Below are 12,507 nucleotides of genomic sequence, written 5' to 3' on the forward strand. Positions count from 1 at the left end.
CTGGTTTGCTCCAAATGAAACCCCTGGAGGGAACTAATATGTACGTAATGTGGATGATCAGAATCCTGAAGTAAACTGGAACAATAAAGTTTCACTCTTGCTACTACAGAATATTTCGTAGCCAAAGAAAATGACAAAATATGAGAGATTTTTGTTTTCCCCAAAGACTGAGGGTCATTTCACAATGCCTCTTCAGACCCAGTTTCCTGAAGGTGGCCCTGTTAGGTGCCTGACATGACCTTTGTAGCAACTGGAACACATTTACCTCAGCATCCTGTTGGTGTTTGTCTCCCCAAAGTATTCCTTTAAGTTTGTTCCAGTTGGCTGTGTTTGAAAGGGCTGCCTCCTCGGAGGCATTCCACCTCACGGCACACAAGGAAAAATAGAAGGACAAGAGAGAAAGAGATAAACTCATTAAGAATTTCATTCATGCAAGAACAGATCTCCAAAGCCATTTCTGGACTAGAGAAAGGCAGAGGAACAAAGCTCTCACTCTGAACTTCAAGAGTTCTGCTCACAGAAGAAAAGTCAGAAGATTGCTCATGGGCGAGGAACTAAGACGTGCTCCAGCTGTGAAGGCATAGGTTCTCAATTTGCCCCTGGCCTTTGTTGGACTTTGGGCATGCCACAGGAGCCTAAATCCCCCCCAAGGTATCCAGTTAAAGAACTTTTTAGCTCATTTTCATGTGGAGGCCAGATGGAGCTGCAGTAGAGCAGCTCCCAGGAGTAAAAATTAGCAAACAAAATTAAAAAACAATGCAGTAAGATGGCATCTGGAGATCCTGCAGAAACGGTTGAAAGATGTAAAGTCAAGCAGAAGAAAAATATTGGTTGGATTTGACTGCAGTTTTTATTGACAGACTGTGAAGCCCTGCTGCCGCACTTCTTTTTGGAAGCAGGGATGATGCCCGGTGAGCTGGCCAGCAGCAACTAGCTATTTGGTGAACATTCTCCTGGCAGTAGAAGCAGATGAAGCCTGATCACTTTGGAGCTTACAAAAAAAGGTGATCTGTAACACACCCTTAAAGAGCTAGAAAGGTGCCTCTGGAAAGAAACTTGAGGGTCACAAAACACCACAGAAGTCAGCTGCCTGAAAACAGGTCAAAGGAGTTGAGTCATGCTAGGTATTTATGACAGGTTTTTGCTCATCATTAACTCACGGAAACCTAAAGGAACATAGGAAGGATGCCTCAGCTTGAATCATAAAAAAACCCCACAGTCTCTGAAGGAAGGGACCCCAAATGGGGTAGCTCATTTGGCTCAGCTCAGTCTCATACCTTAAATAAGCCAAGACAGAACGACTTTGGGAAACACAGCTCAAATAGCAATACAAAACATATATCCAGAAAAAAGGCTGAAGTTTGGTTTATATAGCAAGGTGAGGACAGATACGAGATTGTTGTCTGTGCTCTGACTTGGCAAGAAAAAGTTATCCTCAATCTGGAAACCACGTTAGTGCTGTGGTCAAAATGATCTATCCTGCCTTTCAGTAAATATTATTAGTTTAGGCATATTCCCACACAAATACAGTTAAGTGACTTCCAGGACTCAGATACACGGCCTTCTCAGAGCACAGACAGAAAAAGCTCACGTGGTCTAGAAATATCCTGAGATACTCAGACACTCATGGTTGTAAGGTTCATCAGTGTAACCTGGGCAGCACACAGATAAGAACCTGGGTACATAAATGAACACATCAATGGAACAAGTTCGAGGGTTATTATGACATTGGTATCTGCAGACGTACAGAGAACCATGTCTTCCAGGGTGAGCTGACAGTAGCGCAGTCTGAAGGCACTCAGCTGGCCAGGGTCATGCAGATAAAAAAAAAAAATCAATGAGTAGAAACTACAGATGTGGGAAGATATTCTGGATTTCACAAAAAATGTGAATAGAGAGCAGAAGAGGAAGAACCACCTGACAGGAAGCTGACTGCCACAGAAGTCCAAGACTGCAAGAGAGGAAGAGATTCATTATAATATTAGGTAAGAAAAGAAATTGAAAGTTGTACTCCTAAAAATACAGAAAGAAAGAAAGAGCTTTGTCAAGTTCCAGTACTTTTAAGGGGGCAAATGATCACACAAGGACTGTTAAAGATACATGGGTGTTGTGTAACTCAGTGTTTCTCCACTCATTTGAATCACACCTTTGCTATCTCTCCCCATTGTTAGGACTGTTATTATTGAAGAAGAAAAAATGACAAGCTGTTTCCACACCCCTTCTAACTCATGCTCTGCACTTAGAAGCTGAGGTGTAAGATGACTTGCTGAAGCCCCAAAAAACTGTGAAGTCCTATAGGTAAGAAGCATCAAAGAGGACTCCCTGTCATACAAGGAGGTTCTGGGTCTGTTTCCAGACACATCCCATCAGAGGAACTCTCATGCAAAAACTGTCGGCCAAGCCCAAACCCAGCTTCAGAATGCACATAAGCTATGAGAGCAAAGCTTGGAAACCTCTGCAGTGGATGTTCAGCCACTAAGCTGCAAAATACATGAGAATAGCAGCTCTTGGCTCAAAGGCAAGAGTTTTTTGATTATATTGGCTACAATATGAAAAGGCCCAAAACCTTACAGCACTTATCTGGAGGCAGCAATGTGGAACATGATCCCATCCCAAGCTGATTTTGAAACTTGGATCTTCAGAAGTTAGATAGGAATTTACGCAGCTTTAAAAGAGGATGGTTTAGGTTTCATTCGTCAGAATGTAGCCAGTGACAGGGAATACATCTTACAAATTCCACCTGTTGAAAGATGCAGTCTAGAGAAATTATCATCTGCTTTTCAGTAGATAAGCTGTCCTGGTTTTATTTTATTAGCTATTTATTAAGGAGTCTTTTAGTCCAATGTAAGACGGAGAGCAGATGAGATCTGTCTTGACACTGATGGTTCCTAGGAAATCATAATTTCTAGAGTTCTTGTGAATCCAATACAGGAACTGACCCTTGATCATTTAGTTAAAGTTTTTGAAAAGTGGCACTTAGTGCCACATAAAAGGGCCTATTCCTGCAAAATGTGAGCCAGTGATATCGACGATGGCTTGGAGCAGAAGAAAACCAGAAGAGGGATGGGGGTAATAGCTCCCACCCCTGCTACTGGACTTGTTCCAGTACTGCACTAAACACAGCAGCATTACATGTTTTGCACCAAAGGGCTTTCTGGATAACAGAGAGAAATTATTTTCTTAATCCAGGAAAGATATTTCTGTGTATAATAAAAAACTTACAGGGGATATGAGATATAAAATAAAGTCACCATTTTTTTAAGGCCAGCTGTTACAGGATATGAGCAGGGAAAATTTGCTCACTGTAACTTTTTACAGTAAGTTGAAGCAAATACATTTTCTTCTGTTTGCTGAGCACTGGTACATGGTCAGGTTCCAGCATTACATTACAGTTCAACCTGTTATCTAAGGAACTAACAGGAACAGCACGGTTTCCACTCCCCTATAGCTGGGTGCTTCCCTTCTGCTGGCTTACAAATGCCTGACTTTGTAGCTCAGGGAGTGAAATCAGCAGTAAACTAACCCTGCAAAAGGAGTCATTATTTCTCTTCCCATGTATTTCTCTGAAGTAGTTTATCAGAATTACAGAAAAGAGATGGATCAGCAACACAGCCAGCAGACCACTGGACTAGATCTGCTGTGGCTGTTATTATGACTTGGTGAATACACAGCTACTTGTGAGGATTTGCCAATTCAAGCACGCCACTCAACTACAACTTATTATCAAGGAAACGTATCTACTACTGCAAACAAAGACATCCAAAATACTGCAGCAGCATCAGTATGGTTTCCCACACCAGACCCAGTGTGAGTGTGGCAAGTGAAAATAAGTCCCTAAGTGGAGGAAAACTGCTTTAATTTGTGCAGTAATTTTAAATGTTAGTTTCAGGTTTGTGCAATGCATTAGACACAACTGAAAGTCTTTTGAAGAGATCACTACAAAGCATCTATCAGTGCTTTTGCTGTACCTCAATGATATTCTGATATATGCTAATATCTCAGAAGAACTGGGTCATTGATGCTCTGTGATAATAGTAAGAATGTACACGTGAAATGAAAAGCAAGTAACTGTGGGTAGTCTCAAAATAGGGTGATTGGACCGGGCCCACAATAAGCAAGATGGGAATTTCCTTCAACAAAAGAATGGAGGCTCTATAGAAGTAGCCAAGCCTATAGGCAATCACATAGGGGATTTTCGCATTTGACTGTTACTACAGCATGTTTACGTGTGCGTTGGTCAATATTGCAAAACTATTGCATAGTTTGGGTAAGAAAAAGAAAACATTTCAGTCATCAGCAGAGTGAAATGAATACTTTTAGAGTTGGGAAAGATTCTCATACCTTCTTCTTTCAGGATGGACCTACCAATGTTTAAAATGCCTTGTGAAAAAGGAAAAAACCCAACACTTTATTTTTACAGCTGTAATGTCACAAGGTCAGCAGTGCCTGGTAGCTTAGTAATGCAGAACTCTGACTTCTCTAGAAAAGGCACCACCTGAGTGGAACTCCTTCCAGTGCATTACAGGTATAGGGTGGTCCAGTCACTATTTGAGAGAGCAGGAGGGCTGGTCTCAGCTGGAGCAGGAATTTTGTAATCAGAAGAGACAATGGTTACCTGACATTGCATATTAGAAACAGGACTCAAAGATCAGCTTGGGAGTGAGTCAGAAAAGCTACAAGCAACTTTCTCACTACACTGTTGCAAACAGGCAGACCTGAGTGAAAGTACGGAAATAGGCTTATTTGCAAACATTGCCATAAGCAGGTATGTCTTAAAGGCAAGCATTAAGGCTTAGTGTCTAGGCTCCCTCTAAACCCATTTTTTTTTCTATCCAAGCAGAACAAAATACACTGGGGAAGTACCTGTCTCTCTGCAGTGGCCATCATGGGAGCCCAGACTACTACCTCTGAATGAACACTTTACTTTCAGACAGTTAATTTAAGTGATGTCTGCTGTGTTCACCATTCAAGCTTTCCTGTAATGCAGCACCAAAATGACCAGGACCATGGCTGGTCACGTTCTCTGTGATATTTCCATCGCTGCAGCCAACAGCAGAACATATACTGCAAAAGATTTAGTGTCTGTGCAGGTGAAACAGGATCTTATCTGATGATATATTCAAAAGGTTGATCTTAAGACTTTGCTGCAATAAAAAGCACACTGTACAAATCATCCTTTCCTACAGAAAAGACTTTTCCACTGGAGGGGAGTGAAGAGAGTAATGTTATGATGCTCTCTCAATTGCATGGCTGAATGTCTTGTTTCTGGCTGCAGTCTGGAGGGTATTAAAGGAAGAGCAGATGTCTGAATAGGTCAGTGCTTCTATTTCACAGTCAAAGAAGTAACTAAATTCTTTAGAAAAGCTGCCTTGCCGCCTCTGCTTTTGGAGCTGTAGCACTGCTTGGAATAAGGATATATCTAATAGACGTTCAGTCTACACAATGAAGCTTTGATATCAAAGGAGCCAAGCAGACTTTGTACTTTACAGGGCGCCTCAAAAACCTTGTGTTTCAACACAGCCGTATTTGTCTTCTGTAAATTACTCTTTGAAAGTCTTGAAACAAAAAAAAACCCACATTCAGATGGAAAATATTTTTTTATTGATCAGCTTCTTGTTCCAGACCCTCACTCCCCACCCATATTCCTGATCCCACACTAGCAATTCCACATGGTTTCAGGATTTGCTATTAATCATCTTTCAGTTGACTTTATTTCCTTGTTACACAACAGGAAGTAAGGATGTTTGACAAGAGCGAAATAAAGGCCAAATGTTTGATAATCAGTACAGTGTGTAATATTATTCTCAACAATTGAGTATAAATACTGTTACAATGGAAAAAAAAATACTTCAATTCTTTCCACTAAACTGTTTCCTTCTAGGCTGGATTTCCACATGACGGTTTTAAATAGCTATCAAACCAAAGACATGAACCTGCTCAGACATATAGGAAAGCTATCTCCAAGTCAAATACAAATGCAAGCACAGAAAGCAGTTTTTAGATATATTTAAGGAATATGGTCTGTCATGGTGAGATCACCAGAATGGCATCAGAAAACAAAGGAAATTACAAATCAGGATAATGTAACAAAGCTGAGAAAACTTCTTCCATTCTTCATTTCTCAAAACCTTTTGTTTATGGTTTAAAAATGAAGGTTACAAACAAGAAAATCTGAAAAAATAGGTACACAAGGTACTATGAAAGTACTCTTTTATAGCATATTGTATATAAAATATTAATTTAGAAAGAAAATGTGAACCTGATTCTCTAAGTGATCTAAGATATTTTTTGTTTTGAAATACTGGGAAACGAGGACTCATAATCCAGCCTCTTTTGGACATGTTAGAATAGGATTAACTTGCTAAATTCTTCACTCATGAGAATAATCTCACAGTAAGTAGCAGAAACTACTAACATGAGAGATGACCAGTTGGACAAGATTTGCAAGTTACCCCAAAATACAACTTGATGTTGAGAAGATACTAAGGACCTTGAAAATGTGTTGTTAAATTCAATGCAAGGAATGCACACTCTTCATTCTGGGGGAAAAACAGAAGAGGAAAAAAGATTGGCGTTTTTTCTCTGATGTGTAAGACAGTCCATTACATTCATATATAGTTGGAGTTAAATAACAAATCTAACCATTTGTCTACAGCTTGCAGACTTGACTGTCACAGTCCAAACAGCAGTCATATGAACAAATGAACAAAACCAAGATTCTTTATTCCTGAATGGTATCTTCTGACAAGGGAAAGGCCAAAGACTGCCTCAAAGACAAGATGGTAGCCCCTTCTCAACCAAATGACTCGCATAACTTCTGCAAGGCTGCATCTTTTTCCCATCTTTGAACAAGGGCTTTTCAGAGCATCCCTACTCTCTCTGGAGTTCTGGGTTGCTTCCACTGGTTATTTGTCTGCCTTTGTCCTCTCTCTTTGGTAGCAAGGCAGCTACCTCTGGTGCCACACTGCACTGTGGTGCGAGAGAGAGAACAAGAGGAGAGAGAGCACAAGAGCAAAAGATGTTTTCAGTGGGCACAAGGAAAGGGGAGAGGCAGGAACCTGATATTCCTGCTGGCTAGTAAAAAACTCACTCAGACATTGCTTCTGTTCCTTAGAGTGGCAAATGATATGTTTTCAGGATTAAAAACTACTGACTCTCGAAGGCGTTTTAAACTATACGTCAGATGGATACCTGTGTGTCATGGCCTTTGCTGGGTTTCCATCACCGTATGTCTGACCACGAAAACCTGAAGAAACAAGTTCAAATATAGGTTGCCATTTTATTTTTACTATGTTTCACATACTTATTCTCAAATTAACTGATTTGGGTTATTGTTTCATTCAGAATAGATAAGTTTCTTTTTTAATAGGTGCAATAATGTCTCAAATGTTTGGCTACCTTTACATTAAATGGAAGCCAGAGAAGTGGCCAAAAGAAAAATAAAATTCAAAAAGAACACAAAGTCTTGTCTCTAAGTCAATTAAATGCAAAAAAAAAAAAAAAAATGCAGTGCATTGCAGTATAATGTATTCTATGTGCCAGAAAACTCTTCTTGCATATGGAAAGAGAGTAGCCTTCATGATGGTTAGCTACACTGATTTTTTTATAATAGATACTGTCACCACTGGAATCTTGGTTTTGAGTAACAAAACACATGTTAATAATATCATAGCTCTTTTGCTGCTTGGTATCTTTAACAGTGATACTTAACAATGTAAATTTCTATTTTACAAAGATGTATGCGGTAAATATTTTCACTGATTTCACTATCCCATTATAAGATCGTTTCTCATTTACTTAGACATTTTTTATAATCCAAATTGTCACAAATTACGGAAAAATCTTAGGTTTGATATTCCCTTCACCTTTTTGTGGATTGTTTTTCTTAACATCTTAGGTTCAAACACAATAGCATCCCAGTGTAAGAATTATCCTCGGTGATATTGTCTTTGAGAAACTTTCATCATCTCCTGATTTTGAAAAGCTAGTGCTTGAGAAAATGTCTTTGTTACAGAAAATAAGCATTTAAGAATATGAAAGTCCTTAGTAGTAATGCTATTACTATTACGTTAAAGATCTTTCACATGACAAGCAGTTGATGGCTCCTGACAAGTCATTAAGAACGCAGGAATTACAGCAATGGATGGAACCCACCTAGTTCAGTGTCCCATCTTTGACACTGACCTGTACCATCTGCCTCAGAGGGAGGTTTTGGAAACCCCCTCCTGGTCAGCTGGCAGAGATGGAATTATCCACCCACTAATGTGGACGGCATTATCCCAAAAATATAAAGTATGACAGAACCCATGAAACAGGAGGCTAATATCCTCTATGTAACAAACACAGTGATCATGTATTACAGCTCTGATATTCTTGATATGTGTACAGTTCCTCAGATTTTTTTCTGAATCTCCACAAATTCTTGATTAGAACAAAAACTTGTGACAAAACATTCCACATTTAAATCAAATACTGTTCTTTACTTAGTTGTCAGTGTTCCACCATTTTCATTTAATACACAGAGCTATTCACTCCTACTATAAGGCAGAGGGAAATTCCCAGACTGCCATCTCCAGAGGCTTTCATTATTTTGCATGTTTTTGTCATACCATTCACATTTGTTAAAAGGAAAATATGAATAAGAAAAATGCATCTAGACTACATGAATCACAACACTCTGACTATTTAATTGATTCACCTCGAGTGGGCTTGTCACGAGTTTTTAAGTGGTGAAGGAACCTGAATGAGGATTATGCGAGTGCTTGCACAGAGAACTACATTTAGACTACAAATTCAAGATCCCTTCTTTTTAGTACCAGGCTTCCAAATCTGAAGCTGTAGTTAACTGTATTTTTAGACAACAGAGAAAATCTGTCATAGGAATCACCATGTTTACAATGAACTGGGAGGGGAGGTTGTTTGTTTGGGTGGTGTTTTTGGCAATGCTCAGATTGAGCCTTCTCTTGACTCCTTTTAGACTTTTTCATTCTAAATCAGTCAATCCACTCCTGCGCTCTTCACCGTAAACCCCACAGCCTTAGTTCACTCTGAACTCACTAACTTCTGCAACGCCCTACTCTCAGGGCATGGAGATTTCGGAATATTCTGACTCCATGAGCATATCTGAGTGTACTTCAAATCATAATAGTATCTGCACCATACTTGTGCAGTGGAGGGAAGTACTACTGTCCTGTTTGCAGCGGTGGTGAATTAACTAACAGTAGTGCTGTGCTGCAATCACTACAATAACAGCACCGTGTGCCTACTTGCCAAGGACTGTTTTTAACTAGTTACCTCATATACCAAGAGCAAGGTAAATATAGGTGTGGCATGCAGAACTTGGCACAGGATGGAAAATTCACCCAGGTAACAGAGCAAACAGCCAGCCGCACAAGTTGCCCTTGCAGTAGCTAATTAAAAGCTAGTTGAGGTATGCGAGTCCGATGCCTATAAAGGAAGCTGCGCATGTCTAGCTCACGTGCAGACATCTGCATTCAGTCAGGTGAATCCCACCTCCGTTTCCCCATGAAAACACACTTCACCTGAGATGCTCTCTTATATACAGTCAAGATCTAATCCTTCTTTTGTTCTCATTCATACTTACCGCAGTAGATATCACAGATCTGCAGTGGAACTGAATAATCTACATCTGTCCTCCAGCCCTTTTAAAAGAGAGAATTGAGGCTTATTCCCCTTTCAGCAGAACTGTTACTAAACATTTGTGTTGACAAAATGAAATTGCTTTATTGTTTAACTCAAGTGACTGCATTTTTAAGCTGTTTTTAAATAAATGCATATGGAGACTGCTGGTCTAGTGTATACTTAGTGAGTTGCAATCACTTTTAGGTTTCTAAATGATAAAGCTAATCAGATATTATTTTGGGCGGGGGGGAGAACTGTATTGTGACAGATAATGTCTTATTTACAAAATAAATGATTTATGCAGGAAAACATCCATTTCACCACCAAGTCTGATTTTTCATTAGGGAATGACGAACAACTCTCATTACCCAGAAGGCTCTTGCCAAGCTCACTTTCATCTTGCCCCTTTCTTCCTAGCAGCAGAAAGTGAAGCTAACAAGGGCCTTCCAGGGCAGCTGCTGGAGCCTCACAGCTTCGGCTGTCAGTCTCTCTTGTCCCGGTGTCTGCTGAGAACATTAACTCCAGAGAGGAATAAACCTATCAGCTTCACGCTCATTTCCTATTAATGATGTCTTAATAAAGTTCAGCTACGGAAATAGTGTGCAAAAATGTCAGAAATAATTTGCTCAGCTCTGCTTTCAGGAGTGCTAATTCTAGCATACTATGCCCTTACTGTGCCGCTTGCTATATGCCTAACCTTTTCCAGCTAATGTCAATTTTTTAAAAATTCATCTATGATTTACTTGGATCTTTTGATACCTTGGAACTTTTTATTACAAAGGAACATTTAAAGACAGGATTAACAATTTCCTGATGATATCCCTTTATCTGCCACTGACAAAGGAGCAAGATCATGGAGAGCAACTTCCCTGTTAATTAATGTCATCTCAACAAGAGGTGGTGGCAGCACATCAAGCTATAAATAATGCTCTTTGCCAACTCTGTTCGCACAGTAATCAGATTTGGCTGGGAGGAGAAGGCAGTGAGAGTGCCTGCTGGTTTTGCTGGTTTTCTCTTTTCTTTTTTTTTTTTTTTTTTCTGGGATGATGATTTGTTTATTTTGTACAGAGTACCTGGCAAGATCAAGACACATACCTTAATGCAAATTGTTGACCCACACATTTCCCGTGACATAGTGATTGATACAGAGTCTCCCTAATGAAAAGAAAAAAATGAAAACTATTATTTCCCATACCCTGGAACAATGAAAATGTATTGTGTCTCTCCAACTCTTTGGTTTGTTTGCCAATAATGCTACACATCCTACTGTGTCAGAAAATTAATGAAGTGTATATTCATTATGGAAGGCTATTTATTTTCACAGATATCCCCACATCTCAAGGACCATAAGCAGCTGGGGTAGTTTGGCCAAGCACAATTTGGGCAGCACCGGAAGAGGGCATTTTAGGAAGCATCATAAGGCAGGACGCCCTCCCTGCCGTGGCTGCTCCCACCATGTTAGCCAATGAACATCTTCACTTCTTTTCCCTGGTGTACACGAGTTGAAGGAATGACCCTTTCATTACAGTTCTTTTGGATTTGCCATCACATTGTATGCTGAGAACAAGTTCAGCCTTAGGGTAAAATTGTCCTAAATGACTGTTCTGACACTTAACTTTTGATTGTTTATGGTTTGTCCTCAAAATAATGTTAGTTACCCCACTAATAGCAATGAGTCCTACACAGCTCTCTTTAGTTTGCCAAACTCCTAAAATAACTTGGGGCAAATTAGGTGAATATGTTCTTTTTCACGCACAACTGAACAGGGATTACTAGGTAGAGAATGAACATTGGTTTCTGGGAACACAGAGCTAAGTCTTAGTGAAAACTTTGTGTATATTGCTCATGGTGTTGAGACAGGAACTGTATGTAATTTATATGGGCTCCCATTCTGCCACAGTAGCAGAGGACATAACAGCTTTGTACCGGAGGGAAGAAAACAGCATTTTTAAATGCATCAGTGCCCTTCATGAAACGCACACTTCAATAGCTAGCTGTGATTTACTGGTGCTCCACCATTACCCTTCTCACTTAGCAATTCACACAGGGAAACTTTAAAACCAGACAGTCTAAACTCCACAGATTTCATGGGAAATAAGCCGGTTGAAGGGAAGTGCCACTGTAAGTATTCACTGAACATAGTGTTTGATAACTCTTCTACTGTACAGATCTCCATCTCTGCCAGTAATATAGCATTTCCCCAGACATCTTGCCCCATTAGGACAGACTCTTGATAGCGCCACCAATGCCCTCTGTGATCACTGTTGATTAGGAGAGCTGTTTTTTTCGCAGGCCTTTCCCTGTGATTATTCAGCTCTGGGATCTCCCGCAGGAGCAGTTATCATGTTCCACTTAAGCATGTCCTCAGCTTGAGCAGCAAAGCCGAGTTGGGAAACTCTGTTTTTAACAGCTGCTCTGTTACATTCAGCACCAGAGATGTAATAAAGACATAAAACGATTCATTAGAAAATAAATTCAGCTTTCAGTGTCCACCTCTTTGAGTTTCAGAAGTCCTTATTCATAGCTGCCTGCTTGTCAGCCCATCCCTGGTATGTGCACCCTGCACACTGAAAGCATCTTGAAAAAGTCACAGTTGCAGCAGGTACCTGCATACAGCGGCAAAGAAAGAAGTACAGCTGGAATATATCCTAAAAAGAGGACAGCTGTAGGAGCTACAGCACACTTGTGTCTTCTAAAGCACATACCCTGACAGCGGAATGAAGTCAATGGGCACAGTCAGGAATAACAGTAAAAATCACAATATCAGGTTTTCTCAGCTTTCTCAAAATTCATGATATGACATCTCACATACCTGCTCAGTGGAGCAGAAAGCTGGAGCACACATTTAGGGGTGGACATAAGAGT

At 40.1% G+C, this 12,507-nt stretch overlaps 1 protein-coding gene across 1 annotated transcript in view; it reads right to left on the bottom strand.

The window, feature by feature from the left end:
• Positions 1–6,511: 6,511 nt before the first annotated feature.
• Positions 6,512–12,507, bottom strand: part of IL17REL (interleukin 17 receptor E-like) — a 49,654-nt gene continuing 43,658 nt past the window's right edge. Inside the window, exons 14-16 of the mRNA XM_009883648.1 lie at positions 9,605–9,662; positions 7,192–7,246; positions 6,512–6,539 (exon numbers count right to left, since the gene is read on the bottom strand). Of these exons, the coding sequence (XP_009881950.1) occupies positions 6,512–6,539; positions 7,192–7,246; positions 9,605–9,662 (141 nt within the window). The remainder of the gene's footprint in view (positions 6,540–7,191; positions 7,247–9,604; positions 9,663–12,507) is intronic.

This window comes from Charadrius vociferus, unplaced genomic scaffold, assembly GCF_000708025.1.
Source record: "Charadrius vociferus isolate BGI_N301 unplaced genomic scaffold, ASM70802v2 scaffold43, whole genome shotgun sequence".
NCBI lineage: Eukaryota > Metazoa > Chordata > Aves > Charadriiformes > Charadriidae > Charadrius > Charadrius vociferus.